The 17647-nt window shown below is 43.8% G+C and overlaps 1 protein-coding gene across 1 annotated transcript in view; it reads right to left on the bottom strand.

Moving 5' to 3' along the window:
• Positions 1–17647, bottom strand: part of spryd3 (SPRY domain containing 3) — a 68542-nt gene that overhangs the window by 36581 nt on the left and 14314 nt on the right. Inside the window, 5 exon segments of the mRNA XM_080763946.1 lie at positions 534–550; positions 553–588; positions 591–637; positions 639–660; positions 663–678. Coding sequence (XP_080620072.1) covers positions 534–550; positions 553–588; positions 591–637; positions 639–660; positions 663–678 — 138 coding nt within the window.

Here is a 17647-nt window from a genome sequence, read left to right on the forward strand (position 1 = left end):
CCTTTGAATCAGACTCATCTAGTGCTTTAGTTAGCTAGTTTCCGTTTCATTCTGGGGTGCATACTTAGACATGGGTTAAGGTTAGGTTTAGGTGTGCTGCCCCGTGGAGGGGCACCCTTCATTCTTCTTCAAAGCAGGTTATTATGGCAATTAGGAGCTTGCGAGAGCTGCACTACTAACGTTGAAATGGGAACCGCATGTGCATACTTTGGAAAAAGAGACGAGGGGCTCAAATGAGAGGTGCTAAAATTTCTCTAATTGTTTTTTCTCTTACTGGTGTTTCATCTTCCAAATGGGAGGAACGAGTACACCCTTTATACTGTGGCTAAGCTGCTGGATAATGGGAAAGAAAGTCAAGCTTAATGACTGAGCTGCCACTACTCATATTAGTACCACTATTTACTAGAACTACTGCAGTATACTGCCTAGTGCCTACACAGGAGAAAATAAATGATGTCCGACTCTTCTGTGGGCGTTGAAATGAAAGCCAAAACATTCAAGAGTGCTTTTTTTTTTTCATAGAAAAAGCTCACCCTCCTCGCCAGACCAGGGCGATGTAGCACTTCTCCCCGGCGTCCACTATCTCCACTCAAAGTAGTGGCAGCGGGTGGTGAGTGGCTGTCGAGCCTGGCCAGACCACGTCCATGATGCTCTTTCCTTGCCGATGTACTCCAGCAGCTGAGGGCAGAGGAGACGGTAGAGAGAGAAAGGAGCAAGAGGAGAGTGGGAATTTAAACCCATTCTGACCCGAGATCAGATTCTAAAAATGTCTCTACATCCTGACAAGCCATGTTTCTATGTCAGTCGTTCTTTCGATTTTTAAAATAGCCGCTATGAGCTTGTAGATCTGCTATTTTTCAATAGCTAAAGCGTAACATAATGCTAACGCCAAAAGGGGTTCCCGCCACACAAAATGGGATAATGATGATGGGATAACGGGGCTGAAACCTTAACCCGTTTAGGCCCGACGTCCAACTTAAAAAAAATCATGACAGTTTTCTGAAATGCCTATGTTTCTATATCAGTGGTTCTCAAACTATTTCATGTCAAGGACCCACAGAATTATCTCTATTTGCCCCCCCACCCCCCCCCATCTGAACATCATGTTGTTCCAGGACCAACCCCCCCCCCCCCCCCACACCCCCCCCCCCCTACTCAAAGATTTGAGTTAAAAAACATTCGCTCTGAAAGAACATATAGGCTACGGTATTCAAAGATTTGAGGCACATTTTCATGATTTCTCAAAATAGCAGACCTACAAGCTTGTAGATCTGCTATTTTTCAATAACTAAATTATAACATAGCCTAAATGTTTAAAACACCAAAAGGGGTTCCCGCCCAGAATGGGTTAACCACTTTCAACCTGGTGTGCTTGGCTTTCCTGAAGGGAAATTCAGATGATCGCTCATATACAGGCATACAATAACGTTAAAACACATCACAAAAACGAGGGAGTAATGTCCATTAATATGCATTGTCCCATCTAAATTGTCCCATCTAAGTAAAGTAAGGGGCACAGGTTAAAAATGAGAGGAGACAAATTATAATATATGACAAATGCATTATGAATAAGCATAAAAAGCATTAAGGCGAAATAGGCAGAATAAAAAATAAAACATAGACTAGAAAAAGATCACAGCAAGCAGCGTTATGGCGGGACCAAGCAGGAAGGCAATAAGCAAAAAAAACCTAAATTCTGACAGTTTTCTGACATGTTTCTGTAATAGTGGTGCTCAATTTTCTCAAAAATAGCTAAATTATAGCATAATGTTTTAAAACACCAAAAGAGCTTCCCGCCCAAAAATTGGGTTAAGTTAATTCACATTTAAAAGTACTATTGATTAATTCCCCAGGATGTATTTCACATCCAAAAATCGAAACAGGAGATGACGTTATCAAAATAGTCAAAATGACACACAGACCCACCCCTGGTTACTAATATATACAGTAAAAGGAAATTCTCCTCAGATCGCACAACCATGGAGATATAGGAACAACAACTCGAGGCTTAATTGGGTCGTCTTACGCAAAATACCAGCATCCCAAAACGCAAGATGGATTGGCTGAATTCAGTCGAGTATAGTTGGGCCACTAAGCAACCAAAAGGCCTCTGGGCTCCTCAGGAGTGTTTCCGTTCCACATGAGCGCATACACACACACGTGTGTGTGTGTGTGTGTGTGTGTGTGTGTGTGTGTGTGTGTGTGTGTGTGTGTGTGTGTGTGTAATGGAGAAGGAAACAAACACTCATAATTTCAAAGACAAGGATGACAGACAACAAGGTGGGGGTGGACAGAAGGACTTGTGTATTAAGCCTGTGGTGTACAGGTAAATGTGTACTCTCGTGTGTCTGTGTATGTGTGTGTGTGTGTGTGTGGGGGGGGGGGGGGGGGGGGGGGGGGGACTGGGTGTGCTATGTTCCACAAGCCAAGAAATGTACATGACGGACACACCTCTTGAGGAATAGCCCGTGTGTAAAGAACTTACTTTCCAGGAAAATCGAGGCATCTCAATTAGTTCAACGCCATGTTCATTTTCCCTTTTTTGGTGTTATTGCACCGTTGCCTGGTGATTCATCAAAAGTATGGAAATAATGCTGGTGGGCCTGTCAAAAATATTCAATTCAGCCTTCGTGACTTGAAGGATAGTTTAGTTACCGTGTTGCTGAAAATAGCAGCGCTCCTGTTAGTACTGTTGCAAGTTACTTTGGGGAGATTAAAACACACAAGAGGCACTATAGGAGAGGAGCTGTCAAACCCCCGGCCCACACCAAAGAAAATATAACTAACAAAGGGGACGTTCGTTATGGAGAGGGTTGAGCATTTTGCGGCTGGCAAGTCCCATGGCTCACGAGGGTTCTTTTCCTCTCTCTCTCTCAGCTCTCTCTCACCGCCCTTGGGCAGCAGTTCAAAGCATTCCACTCTTATATTCCTTTCTACCTATACTACATGCATTTTAGGTATTTCGTAACTTATCCATTTTGGGCGGGAACCCCAGATCTACAAGCTCATGCTTGTAGTTCTGCTATTTTGAAAAGTCGTGAAAATGTGTGCAAATCTTTGAATATATATTTCAGAGCGAACATTTTTAACTAAAATATTTGCTTCTGGAGGGTCCCTGGAACTACATATTTTCAGATGGGGGGTCCGTGGCCCAATAGAGATAATTCTGGGGTCCTTGACATGAAAAAGGTTGAGCACAACTGACATAGAAACAAGGCTTTTTCAGAAACTATTAGGATTTAGAAGCCTTTTCGTTTTATCAGTCCAAAATGGGTTAACCGAAGTAGGTCCCATTTGTAATTGCAGCATGGTGCCCCACCGTTGACTTTGTTCACGTGCAGATTTTTGGTGATGCTTTAAAAAAATATATAGTAGCAAATATTTTCTCTTACCCCTTTTCTCCCCAATTTAGTCATTATGCCAATTAATTAATGATCCCCACACTGTATGCGTTGTCAGGTGAGGACATCACAGCACCTCCCACATCCCATTCCTTCCCCCCCCCCCAACACTCCCTGCTGACACTGACAGGTGCTGCTGATTACTGCTGATTACGTGCAGTGACAAATATCAGCCTCCACCGCCTGGCTTTCCTCCACCAAAACACGGAGCCAATTGTGTTCGTATTATAGACCGCAGTGGATTCGCTTAGAGTAGACCATGGGTTTTCAACAGGTGGTCCGTGGACCACTGGTGGTCCGTGAAGGTTTTGCATGCAGGTCGCTGACCGTGCATTTTAGTAACGTAGGAAAGTGAAGATTCGTATTTGAATTTATTGTATTGGGGTTAAGGTTAGAGAAAGTTGAGAAACATGCAGTAAATGATCTGGTGACAAATGACGACGCGTCAATGTTGTCAGTTACTGGGAAGTCGGATGTCAAGAACTTCCACAGAAAAGTGAGTTAGAATCTCAAGGGGAAACCGTACCGGATTGCCTGGTTGAGTCACCATTATAAGGAAATGTGACCATAATCAATCGCAAGTGTCTGCTGCTTACTCATAGAGTAAGTTACAATGAACAGCAACATGAGTTTAATATGGAAGGTTCATTTATTTCCCCCACACCACGACCATATCCCCCCTCCAACACAACAATGGTCCCCAGGTTGATTCTATAGTCAGGGTGGTGGTCCCCAGGTTGATTCTATAGTCAGGGTGGTGGTCCCCAGGTTGATTCTACAGTCAGGGTGGTGGTCCCCAGGTTGATTCTACAGTCAGGGTGGTGGTCCCCAGGTTGATTCTACAGTCAGGGTGGTGGTCCCCAGGTTGATTCTATAGTCAGGGTGGTGGTCCCCAGGTTGATTCTACAGTCAGGGTGGTGGTCCCCAGGTTGATTCTACAGTCAGGGTGGTGGTCCCCAGGTTGATTCTACAGTCAGGGTGGTGGTCCCCAGGTTGATTCTACAGTCAGGGTGGTGGTCCCCAGGTTGATTCTATAGTCAGGGTGGTGGTCCCCAGGTTGATTCTATAGTCAGGGTGGTGGTCCCCAGGTTGATTCTACAGTCAGGGTGGTGGTCCCTGGTTCATAATCAGTTGAAAACCACTGGCTTAGACCATTAGGCCAGACGTAAAAAAAAAAGAATATATATTCAAAGATTTGTGCCGCATTTTTACGATTTTTCAAAAATAGCAGACCTACAAGCTCGTAGAGCTCGTATGAGCTTGTAGATCTGCTATTTTTGCTTAGTTAAAACACCAAAAGGGGTTCCCCGTCCAGAATGGGCTAGACCCCGCGGTGGTGGTCACTGGGCAGGCAACTTGTAGATCTGCTAGTTTTGGTGTGCAACATTGGCCCTTAACTGGGCTTTATAGACATGCAGAAATAGACATTATGCCCTTGCCGAAACCGTCTCAGAGGGAATCTGCACTAAATATGACTGAAACATTTAACCCGGTTGTTTGTTGGGCAGAAGACAGAGGTGCAGGAATGGTTCACAAAACACATATTCCGGTAACTCAGTTTTAGGGGATAAATATGAATCACAAAGTCTCCTGTTTGCAGACCTTGGGTTTTTGCTAACATCAAAGCTCTATTCATTTGAATAAAGTGGTTAAAATGTTTCTCCTGACACAGCACTCAATTCCTTTTCATACAGTCAAAGAATAGTTTATGGTGATTGAGCAGAGATTTCTGAATTAGTAGGCTAGCAACAGAGGCTACCGCTAATTAGCCAAGCTACTAGGTGCCAAGCCATTTATAAGCAGTTGACCTATTAAGCCAAGAAATAGAGACTCATTCTGAAGTTACGCAGTTTAATTTAATTACCATTTAGAGTTATTGATATATAAATCCAGAATTATTGTACAACACTGAGGTTCAAGGTTGTACTTTATTGTTACATCTTGAACTTATTTTTGTTTGGCTTCCTTCCTACTGAGTGTCTATCGTTTGTTAAAACTAGACCTGTACGTGCCCCCCTACTTGAGAACGATGCAACTTGTCATAGCATCCGTTTTAACTATCTGTCTGTGTCCCTTTAATGCCCATACTGTATATGGAGATCTCTGTATCTGACGTGTGCAAACTGACTTTGGCAGGTGTGGGGTTGCCATGGCAATCAATTGGCTGAGGCAGAGGCTGGAAATTGTACAGGTGAGGGAACTTTGGCTCATTAGCTCCACTGGCAGAGCCTGACCAGAGCCTTTTTGTGGGGTTTTTCTGGACAACTGTGTGTCCCACAGACTCTAGGCCGGGCACTGCACGCCCTGTGGTGGTTTGGAACGGTGTGTGTCGAATTTGAAGTGGGTGGGGCAAACGGTTCTCGAGTTACGTGTGTGTACAACCGTACACACACACACGCACACACGCACGCACGCAGAGACATGTCGCATTTATATGTATTGTCTGGTCAACCACTCTAATGTTCATGCCTGGAGAATGGACGAACGTTCAAGTCACACCTTTTCCCCCTCAACTCTAGCTGAGTAACGGAGAGGCCCACAGAAGACAGGGGGAAGGGGGAGAGGGAAAGAGATGCAAGACAATATAGCCTTGAGCGAAGCATGCTTGACTGAGAAGAACGCTGACAGAAGAACCACCCCCACCACCACCTCTCCCTCTCTCATTCCCTCTCATCGTTGAGTGGTGAGTGGTGGCGTCGGTAGGTGTGCGGGCCATGTTTTGTTGACCTGCTGCCTGGGAAACAGGTGAAACGCCCATATGAGTGGTCCTTCCAGTTTCCTGTCACACCCTTAAGTGGGGAACTTTACGCAAGGTGAAACTGATATGAAGCTAATGAAGGTACCTCTTCTTTAACCCATTTTGGGTGGGAACCCACTCCCCTGTTTTAAACATTATGTTATAATTTAGCTATTGAAAAATAGCAGATCTACAAGCTCATAGCACGCCACCGAGTGGCGCGCTATGAACTTGTAGGTCTGCTATTTTTGAAAAATCGTTAAAATGTGCCTCAAATCTTTCAGAAAATTGTCATGAGTTAGAAAACTATATATTTTTTTAATTTCGACGTCAGGCCTGAATGGGTTAACCACTTTCCTCCAGGCATACTAATTCTGAGCAAGTCACTATATATTTTCAAACTTTTTTTCAAATAGTATACCTTATTTAAAATAAATAGCAGATCTATAAGCTCTGAATTGTAGGTCAGCTATATTTTCTATTGGCCATACAGGGACGTGTATGTATATATATATATATATATATATATATAGGGCTTCAGTGATTAAGGCCTGACCCAGTTGGATGTAGTAGTGTAATACAAGTGCTATTATACTACAGTGGAAAAGGACAATTATATCATTGATTTCCATTGTCATGTCTGTGGGATGTCCTTGTATGAACTTCTACCGCTCCTCCAGTCTATACTCAATAATTTCTTTAAGCACTCTATACTTTTTCTGTATATTTGAGGGATCACAATCGCAAAAAAAATGAGAATCCGAGCCAAACGTGGCACCATAACTTGGAAAAAGTATTAGCTACTCTTGGCTTGCAAAGAGGAGGCTCTCTGGTCGACTGGTTCCCTGCTCCATTTCATTGTTCAATTGAGTCGGAAGCCTTCCAGTTGCTAAAGTTGACCCGTGCATCAATTACATTCGCACATCGCTGCCAAGCAACCCCAGACGATGAAGATCGCGCGATTGGGCTGAAACAAAACCACTGTAACAGTTGCCCAAAGGTTGGTTACAGGCATTCTGTCATTGCTGCTTTTTTTTTTATCTGCCCAAGAGCTCGGAGGTTACGTTGGTATACGTCTATGCAAAATGCAAGCACCCAAATCCACACATCATTTGTTCTAATTGACGTCTACGACTGCAAGCCACCACTTTAGAGTCTTTAAAGATATTCCAAAAACTCCAGAAATGAATAGAACAATAAACTCGATTTTTTTCTATGCCTGCTGCTTTGGTAATATCTCAAACATGCTGGCAGGGCGCTCGGTTTGAGTGTGTCTGTGTGATTTTTAAAAGAACTACACCCAAACAAATTAATCACTCACAACAGGACTTAAATGTCTGTCTAGTGTAGGCATGTACATGACATGTGATACGGCATGCTCTCGATCGACCTTATTTAAACTGCAGTGTTCAAAAAACACACTAAGCTCCACAATATGTAGAAAATCTAAACACAGCCTGTCCTTACTGCAGCACTGACACAGCTAGTTAACAGGGTGAAGTCAGGTGAGGGAATATTTACAGTTGGAGAGAAAAGCTTGATTATTAGCCTTGATGTATGCAGCGTGCCTTAAGGGTATTTCACCACCCCCAAGCCAACAACGCTGCATTTAAAATATTGTGGGAGCATGAATGACTACTTCTTTGTTTCCGACAGTGATTACAAATGCCATGACCGTAACAGTTTTTTTTAATGTTATTACACACTGTAGCGGCAAGAGATATTTCACGAAACAATGCATAACCTAAGACAATAGATGTAAATGACGCTTTAATCAGCCAATAAACCATATGCACACGGCAGGCAGCCATCTCGCCATTACATTAATGACAGGGTGGCAAGTTTGGCAACTAGCCACAAATTGCAATTGACAGCCTCCAAACAGATATGTTTCCCATCTGATTGTATTAAACGATGTTGAACTCGCCAACATTGCAGCTGTACAAAAAGCATGAAAGCTTGAGCTCTTTCTATATGTGAAAGTGTTTGTTTCATTTGAAAATAGGAAGGAGAGGTCGCACAGCTCGTATAGGCACGATGCCGAAAACGTTTTATCGGGTTACCAACGTTTTGGGCAAACAAAATACCCTTTCTTTAAGGGGTATGACGGACGTCTTTGTTTCATTAAAAATCCACTGTAGAGTAGACATGTTGTGACTATGAGCTACTTTCTTTCAATACAATACCGTGCAGGTGATAATTCTTCAAAGTGTTCGAGTTCGGAAGCGCTCGTTGGATATCAAGTGCATACCAGCCGTGTTGAAATTGCACATAATGCAGGAGGTTGCTTTACTGAAAGCTGAACGCTTCCAAACTCTGGACACTTTGAAAAAAACGAATGAGTTAAGTTAACACTTCTAATGACTTTGAAAGTTAACCGAGTCACGATTGACTCATTAGTTCTAGGCGATTTGGGGTGAATTTCGGGGTTTTCTAAATAAAAGACCTTGTGTATATCCTGTCGGCAGCGCCAGAGTTTAATCATTACGTTTAATCATAATGTCAAGATGGCTGCCGTGTGCATACGGTCTATTATTGTCCCCCCCCACCGTGCTTTCCTTTGAAACCATTGGAAAGCCAGCCACTCACAGCACTTGCCCTCCTCTCTGACACCTCATCACTCACTGGCCATGTGGAGTATTTCACCACCTTTTAATACACTCCATTTTTATTATCACCACTACTACCACTGCTGGGAGGATGTTGCCCAACCAGACATGTGGCTCCAGTGCCAACACCTACTGCCATCACCACTGATTTCTTTGGACAGTTTACATAGTCGTAAAAAGGGAAAGTTTTATACAGAGCGGTTGTCACTGCTGGAAAAAGCCCTAACATTATTCTTGGGAAACACCTATGCAGTTACCAGGAGAGGAGATGCCATGAAAAGATGGCACGGTAAAGCATACGTATCAATAAAGAATTCACAGTTTAGTGTCCTTCATGGGCCAAAGTGTTGTTCTGGGATTAAACAAGTGCACTATTCACGGGGATGAGGAAGGCGTTATTTATAACAAAATCCTCCAGTAAAGGTCCAGGAAGTTTTTTGTCGTGGAATTCAGTATCAGAAATCAGTCAATTGATTAGGCAATAAGGAGTCGAGAGTAATATTTCCAGGTGGTGGCCCTGGTGGGGATTCTGGTTGTGTAGCGGTCCGACCACACCTAGGCTGCAAATGCAGCCTGACTGACATGTCACAGGTTCAAATCCCCATGATATTTGCTGCGTGTCACTCCCCCATCTCTTGTCTCCTGTCAAGTCTAACTGACCTATAAGTAAAAGGGGGGGGTTCAAATGGTATGCACAGAGACAGACCGGGTACAGATCTTGGTGGTAGTAGGAATTATTTCCATACGTAGGTATGCAAAATGACGCCTACACTGTTGTTTCTTCCCGCCGTCCTGGCCCAAAACAAATCTTTATAACCTGTTTAGGCCCGACATCGAAAAAAAAAGGGGTCCTCTAAATCATGAGAGTTTTCTGAAATACCAATGTTTCTATATTATCAGTGGTGCTCAGTGTTTCATGTCAAGAACCCCAAAAATGTTCTGTATTTGGCAGCCGACCCCCCATCTGAAAATATGTTGTTCCAGGGGAACAACATCATTTGCATTACAATGACATGTCATGTAATTTCTGACTGGGCCCACATTAAACTAGTTCTCAAATCCTAATCCTCTCAAATATGTCCTATCATAATGTATTATTTAACTATAAGTTCTGGTAACATATAGATATAAGCAACCATAATAATATAGTATAAATGTATAATTCTTCTGCATTCTCTAGGCCAAGATACTATTGTCCTGAGATTAGAGATCTTGAACTAAAATCGCAAAACCAACCAACTCATCGTTCCCGACAACCATGCAAGGATATTCTAAATATGTGAATGCTGATGCTCAACTTATGAAACCACTTAACAGGCATAAAAAGCATAGCGTTATGAAACTAAGGGATAAGATATCACACATAGGCTTTCAGCAGGACATGGATGCGGAAATCTAAACGATACAATCGCCGTTATCAACACAATCCGCACGGATGAGTGTCCTAATTTCTTGAACACGGCCTCTTGCTAAAGCTTTAGATATTCCTATGGAGAAGGGCAAGTGAATCTCCTCCCTCCTGCCTCCTCATATTAATCATCTGTATTCCAGGTTTGGGAAAAAAGGGAAATCCTGCTGACAATTTCACCATAATCATCACACACTATTAAAGTGTCGTCTCGTAATAAAGCAGAGGTTATTTTAAAGACAGCGATCAGCACATTATGAACCAAAGAAAAGAACAGGGGGGCGGGCGGGGGGCTTTTCTACGTAATGAAAAAAAATCCCCTAGCTGGGGCCATGGGTGACCTAGATATAATTCCTCTTCTCCCCACAATGCAATATTAAGAGTATAATTGCCTGCAGCAGAAGCTCTGACCTGCCCTCAGACTCTCTCCCCCCCCTCCTCCATGCTAATCTCTGCTTACCTCCAGGGAAACACAGGCTACACAGCTGTAGCCTGTTTGATGTGATGATAGCTGGAAACAAATGGGCCTATTGTAGGCTTGGGGGGGGGGGGGGAGTGGGACCAATAGTCGTATGATGTATCATCATCATGTGCTGAGAACTCAAAACGCATTGCATCACAACATTATGAGCTTGTGCAGAATTCCAATCAGCTACATTTCTGAATACGAGGACAAACTCAAAGAAAATGTAGGAATTGAAACCAATTTGAAGCCGGAGAAACAAAAGTATTTTTTCTTGTGAGAGGCACAAGGAGCCAAAGTGAAAGAGAGGGACACTTTGTGATGCGAGACCAAGCATGACGAGAGGGCAAAACTACAGTACATGTGATTAGATATGGTGTGGTACAGCAGAGCCAGGTCTAAAGCTCTAAAGAAACAGGTGAGAGACAGGTGAATCCATACGGACAGAAGGGAAACAAACTTTAAGATTAACTGTAGCTGTAGTAGGAGGGGAAAGACCTAGATCTTTTTTGAAGACCTGCGTCTGCGATCTGCGTCAACATCCTAAACTGTGCCAGCCGTACACTATCAACTCGGCATCCCTATTTTGGGCATGTCATCCATCTATAAATTGCAGGAACCCGTCTGTGTTTATGTCCTATAATAAAGTAATAAAGGCATAATAAAGTAATGGCTCTGGACATACACGGTTTCCAGATAACCGCGACGATACTGCATGTTGTTTAGTGCCGATGAGCAGGTGCCAATAGTCTTACACTTACTCGTTAAGATTATTAACTGCTTTTTTGAGTTGTTTTTTTTACTCGCTCTTTGCAAAAGCAGACCGTGTTGGCATAATGACCTCCCAAGTCGCCATAAACACCAGGGAAAGGTGTCGCTGAAAAGTGTTTGTGCCAAGCGAGAATTTAGTAGGACTAAAAGGTTGCCCAGAACCGGGGAAAAAAAACACTAAATGTGGAGGACACACCAAATCTCGTGTGTCTGGTGGATCAATTAGCAGAAATTGTACACAGCTTGTCTTATTATTCAAAAGCCGGTCTTCTCAAACATGGCCTATAGCATATACGTCAAACTCAAGGCCCGGGGGCCAAATCAGGCCTGTGAATGAATTATCTTTGGCCCGCGGGATGATATTTAATTAGTATTAGAACTGGCCCTCTGGTATACTGCACGGACCACCATAATACTACAAGTCCCACAATGCACTGCGAGTGCATTGTCACGTATCGAGGGCACACAATCGCAAGCATGCGTCTTCTCTTCACTATTGATCAGCCGTGAAAGTATATCACTTGTGGTCAACTTTCAGCTATACCCCTCTCCCCAAAAATGGCCCGTGTGTTAAAACACAGTCCGGCCCTCGACTTGTACCAAATTATTTATTTTGGCCCTCTGTGTATTTGAGTTTGACATCCCTGGCCTATAGCACAGCCAGCCAGCCTCTGGATTAAAGGGATAGTTCAGATTTTTTTTAACTTAATTTGTATGAAATACTTGCCATTAATATAGTTGTTGCAACTGTATTAATTGATTGCCAGAGTGAAATAACAAGTAGTTCCGGTCATTTTGTGGGGGCCACGCAGTAAAGGTAAATGAATCCACAAAACTAACGTTATTTGTATTGTTGACCCATTTCTAAAATATTAGTGCAACTTTCGTTATTTTCTTACCCCTCTATCACACAGAACTATGTTTTTTGTGTCCATATCACTACGCCCAAAAAATTGTTCCATGTGATGGAGGGGTCAAAGTTGAACGAAAGTCGCGCTAATAATTTAGAAATAGGTTAACAATAAAAAATTACGTTCGTTTTGTGGATTAATTTACTTTTACTGCGTGGCCCCCAGTGCCCCACACAAAATGACCTACTTAATATTCACTCAAACCAGAGCAGAATTAACTCCCACCACGGGACTCGGGGGAATCAATTAATACAGTTGCAACCACTATATTAATGGCAAGTATTTCATACAACTTAAGTTAAAAGAAATCTGAACTATCCCTTTAAGTCAGTACTGGCTTCCCCTTTCTCACGCTGCTCAGCTTGAAGCCCAACACTGATATAGCTGTGCCATCACTGGGGTCTGGGCTGGCTGGTTGGTAACCAAAACAGATGATGGGAAAGCTGTGAACTTTCATCCGTCAGATGAAAACAGCAGTGTCATGGTGGGGATGACACTGCTATTGCCATGACTATTGTTCCTAGAAGCAGGAAGGAAGGAAGGAAGGAAACAGGCAACCCTAGAAGGGTGTTGGTGTACTGGAGCTGGCTCTGGCAACTGGAAAAGGTGAAACATGGAATGGAGCCATGACGATAATAATAATGATGGTGGTGATGACGATGACAACTGGGGGCAAAGGTAGGACACCGCCTGGAGTGGACACTGAGAAGCAGCGCTGTATGAGATGGCCAGCAAGGTGCATGAACAGCATGCACGAAAGAAAATCTTTTTGAAGAACTCTTAAGGAATTTAACCCATTTTGGGCCAGGAACGCCTTTTGGTGTTATGCTTTAGCTATTGAAAAATAGCAGACCTATACAAGCTCGTAGAGTGGCGCGCTACGAGCTTGTAGGTCTGCTATTTTTGAAAAATCGAAAGAACGACGGACATAGAAACATAGCTTTTTCAGAAAACTGTCAGGATGTAGAAGACATTTTTTAAATCTGATCTCAGGTCAGAATGGGTTAAAAGTAACAATATATGCATTTTAAAGTAATTAGTGGTATTTAGTACATTACGGGGGGAGGTGAGTGTGAATGTGTAATGTGGTCTGCTGTGGTGTGTGTGTGTGTGTCAATCTGGGAAAACTGATAACTGCAGAATCATTTGCTGCCCACTAATTTTGCCCGCACACTCATCCGCAGGTGAGGGGATTAACCCATTTTGGGCAGGAACCCCTTTTGGTGTTAGCGTCATGTCATGCTGTAGCTATTGAAAAATAGCAGATATACAAGCTCGTAGCGCGCCTGCAGGTCTGCTATTTTTGAAAAACCGAAATACCTCCCCCGTTTTATTTTATAAAACACTGAAGAAACAACATGAGCATGTCAGCAATAAAACACTATTTAACCCATTTTGACCCGAGATCAGATTCTAAAAATGTCTTTCTGAATAAGCTATGTTTCTGTGTCAGTCGTTCTCTCTTAGATTTTTCAAAAATAGCAGATCTACAAACTCGTAGCGCGCCACTATTTTTCCAATAGCTAAAGCATGACATGATGGGGTTCCCGCCCAAAATGGGTTAAAAAAATAACCGTCATCATCACTCAACATTAAGAATTTGTTTTTCCCCCATTAATGTCATATACACAAAACAATCGCTCCGTGAAATCAACAGACTTGTGGAACTGAACGAGTCAGATCATCTGTTACTGTAACAGCGATTCATAACGGTTTAAAGAGACAGCAAATGCATATAAATCATCAGATCCTTCAAATGAACAGTGCGAGCGTAGTTTGAATGATCAGAGGAGCCAAGATCATTCCCAGCAGCAGCGATGCCATGTGTTACAGACTTGATATAATTCATTGTGTGCCATGTGTCATGCACCAAACATTGACGATTTTACAAGCTGACAAAACATTGCATTGTAACACGTGCGCTTGTAGATCTGATATTCTCAGTGTGCAACACCAGTGCACGAGCAAGTATAAACCCAGCTTTATGCCGACAGTCACAGGAAGTCAAGAACTCTTTCCTACTTTCCTACTGCATTTTCAAATCACCATCTTTGGAAACTTGACAAGTTTTGTGTTTGTCAATAATCATATAATCAACCGTCTAAAAGTAATTGATTTTGTGTGAAACAGCAAAATGGAAAGACAAAGATGTAGACTTAACCACACCGTAGAGAAACAAACAAATTATTTATCTTCAAGTGACATTACCGATCAAGACCCACCCGGTGATGTCTTCTGCTCTGATAACCATCGACTATTTGTGTTTACGTTTTGCATCACGACACATCTGCTTTCACTTCACATCGAGCTGCCAGTAGAATTCGTCATGGGCAAAACACAGCCGCCACCAAGCCCAGGGTCTTTGAATTAAAATGCACTCCATTTGCTTCAGTTTTCCACTCAAATATGTGCCGGATGATGAGAAAAGAATGCATTACCCCTCAACAAATGGCCTTACGATGAGAGCTGAAACAATGAATGAACATGGCCAAAGATGAGACAATACAGCAAAGAATAATATGCCGTAGACTGCAATGAAAATACTTTTTCATAACAACTTCATCACAACAGCTTCAAGGATAAATTAAATAGAAGATGTGTTGGCAACGACAACATTTGACAATGAAATGGCAAGTTTCAGTCATCAGTCATCAGTGCCCATACCCGAGGCGGGGGTTGGCGATAGGGCCTTTCTGTGTGGAGTTTGCATGTTCTCCCCGTGTTCCCCTAGGGTAGATACCCTCACAAAAACATGCCGTAATCCTGGTCTCTAAAACTACCTCCCCCTGGCCAGCCGGGGCGCCTGATGGAGGGGAAAGGAACTGGTCGGAATAACGTGTCCCTTCCACGCGCTACGTCCGGCCGGGGAAATTCCCCTCTGTCAGGTGAAAAGAAGCAGCTTGGACTCCTCATGCATAGAAGGAGGCATGAGGTCAGTCCGCTGCCCCCCCAGGTTGGCAGAGGAAGTGTAGCGCCCAGGATTACATTAGATAATTGGCACTGGGTGATAAGAAAAACTGGGTTACAAAATCGTGGGATAAAAATTTAAGAAAAAAAAAATGGCAAGTTGTTTATGTGGGGGGGGGGGGGGGGGGGGGGGCCGGGTGCAACTTCGGTTTGTTACTTACAGGTTTATGTAGATAGATGTGCAGGACAGAGAGGCTGGATAGGCATGATGACAGTTGGCAAAAAGCTCGGATCAGATACCTTACTTATCTAAAACAGGAGCGGGCATCCTGCCGGCTGCAATGTAAACAGTTCACCAAGACAGAGTCTCGGCTGTGCAGACGAGTCACTGCCGTCGCCCATTGTGCTCTGTGCATTATGCAGGCTTTGTGTGCTTCTCAATTCCGCCTCATAAAAAAGCATACCAGTCAGAAAAGTAATTTATCTTGCGGCAATGTTTCCCCTCTCTCCTTATCCCCCTCCCCCCTTAACCAACTGTAAGGGACAGCCGTCACCCGGAACAGATACTATACCCACACTTCATAATAGCAACACAGAAAAAAACCATTCCAGTGTTTTGTCCAAGTCAAATGTTTATATCAAGGTGCGGCAGCAGGGTGAAAACAAAACAGCAAAGAGCTGGGGATGGGTGCAAAACTATGGTGACAGAGTGATGGGTCCCGTGAAGTCATTGGAAACCAGCACAGTGGAAAGATGGAAATAGTTAAGGAGGTCTTAACTATCCCATTTTGACCCGAGATCAGATTCTAAAAAAGGCTATGTTTTCTACGTCAGTCGTCCTTTGATTTTTCAAAAATAGCAGATCTGCCATTTGTCAATAGCTAAAGCATAACATAATGTCAACACCAAAAGGGGTTCCCGCACCCCAAAATGGGCTATACATGGGGCTTCATGAATACCGGCCATGGGCGGCAGTGTGCTCAGGAGGTACTGTAGCGCAGCAGTGTCCTTGAGCAAGACACCGAAGCCCTATAACTGCTTGCGATGAGCAGGTTGGTGTACTTTGTACTGTACGTTTGCCTCCACTGACAGGCAGGAGGAGAAGGAGAAGACGAAGGAGCAGGAGAAGAGTGTGGGCAGGAGAAGAGTAGACGAAGTAGGAGGGGGGAAAAGGGGGGCTTCTTCTTTCATCTAACAGATGGATCCAAAATAAGACCTGGGAAAAGTGTGGAACCGCTTCGCATCGGAGGAAACCAAAACAGCAAAGCGGTATAGTACACAGATCCAAACCTATAAAAAAAAAAAGAGATTAAGTGTGTCCACCTTCTAGCTCACTTAATCTTATACGCCATTAACGGGTAATCCAACATGATCCTGATGCTAAATTCTTTTATAGCCCGTCAAAACAAACTTCTCTTTCCTATCCTCCGCTTCCCTCTCATTCCCATCTTTTTTTGTATGTGGGATACCTGGTGGGGAGGGGTGGGGGGGGCCTTGCCTTTGCTTTCCTTTACGAACCGAAGACTGTAGCATGTAACGATACACTCAACTCACGATACGTATCACGATATGAGGTTCACAATACGATTTTTCACGATATTTTCAACAATGATTTATTTATTTATTTTTATGATTTATCTTCCCCCCAAAGCTTTTTTCACATGCCTCTTCTGTCTCATTTCTCTCCAAAATCATCGCGATATACAATATCGTTACATGCCTAGAAGACTGATATCCTCATACTTGCCACCATGCAAGGGCACTACTACTGCTACTGTGGCCACTTTGTTCACCCCCCCCCTTATCCACCCACACTAAGCCTTCGTTGTATACTTGTCAAAACTCGACAGCCTTATCAAGCCGAGCATCTCAGAAGCCCTCAGAAGCCCTCTCTCACCGGCAGAGCTATACACCACACCAATGCGGGTCATGGGCTGACGGTGGCTTACTCATCATGATGGGAGTAATGGTGGGTGGTGGTGGTGGTGGTGGTGAGGTGGAGTATAAGGCAGGTGGTGGTGGTGAGGTGGAGTATAAGGCAGGTGGTGGTGGTGAGGTGGAGTATAAGGCAGGTGGTGGTGGTGAGGTGGAGTATAAGGCAGGTGGTGGTGGTGAGGTGGAGTACAAGGCAGGTGGTGGTGGTGGTGAGGTGGAGTATAAGGCAGGTGGTGGTGGTGAGGTGGAGTACAAGGCAGGTGGTGGTGGTGGTGAGGTGGAGTATAAGGCAGGTGGTGGTGGTGAGGTGGAGTATAAGGCAGGTGGTGGTGGTGAGGTGGAGTACAAGGCAGGTGGTGGTGGTGGTGGTGAGGTGGAGTATAAGGCAGGTGGTGGTGGTGAGGTGGAGTACAAGGCAGGTGGTGGTGGTGGTGAGGTGGAGTATAAGGCAGGTGGTGGTGGTGAGGTGGAGTATAAGGCAGGTGGTGGTGGTGGTGAGGTGGAG

Source organism: Protomyctophum bolini (assembly GCF_963924005.1).
Source record: "Protomyctophum bolini genome assembly, chromosome: 5".
Lineage (NCBI taxonomy): Eukaryota > Metazoa > Chordata > Actinopteri > Myctophiformes > Myctophidae > Protomyctophum > Protomyctophum bolini.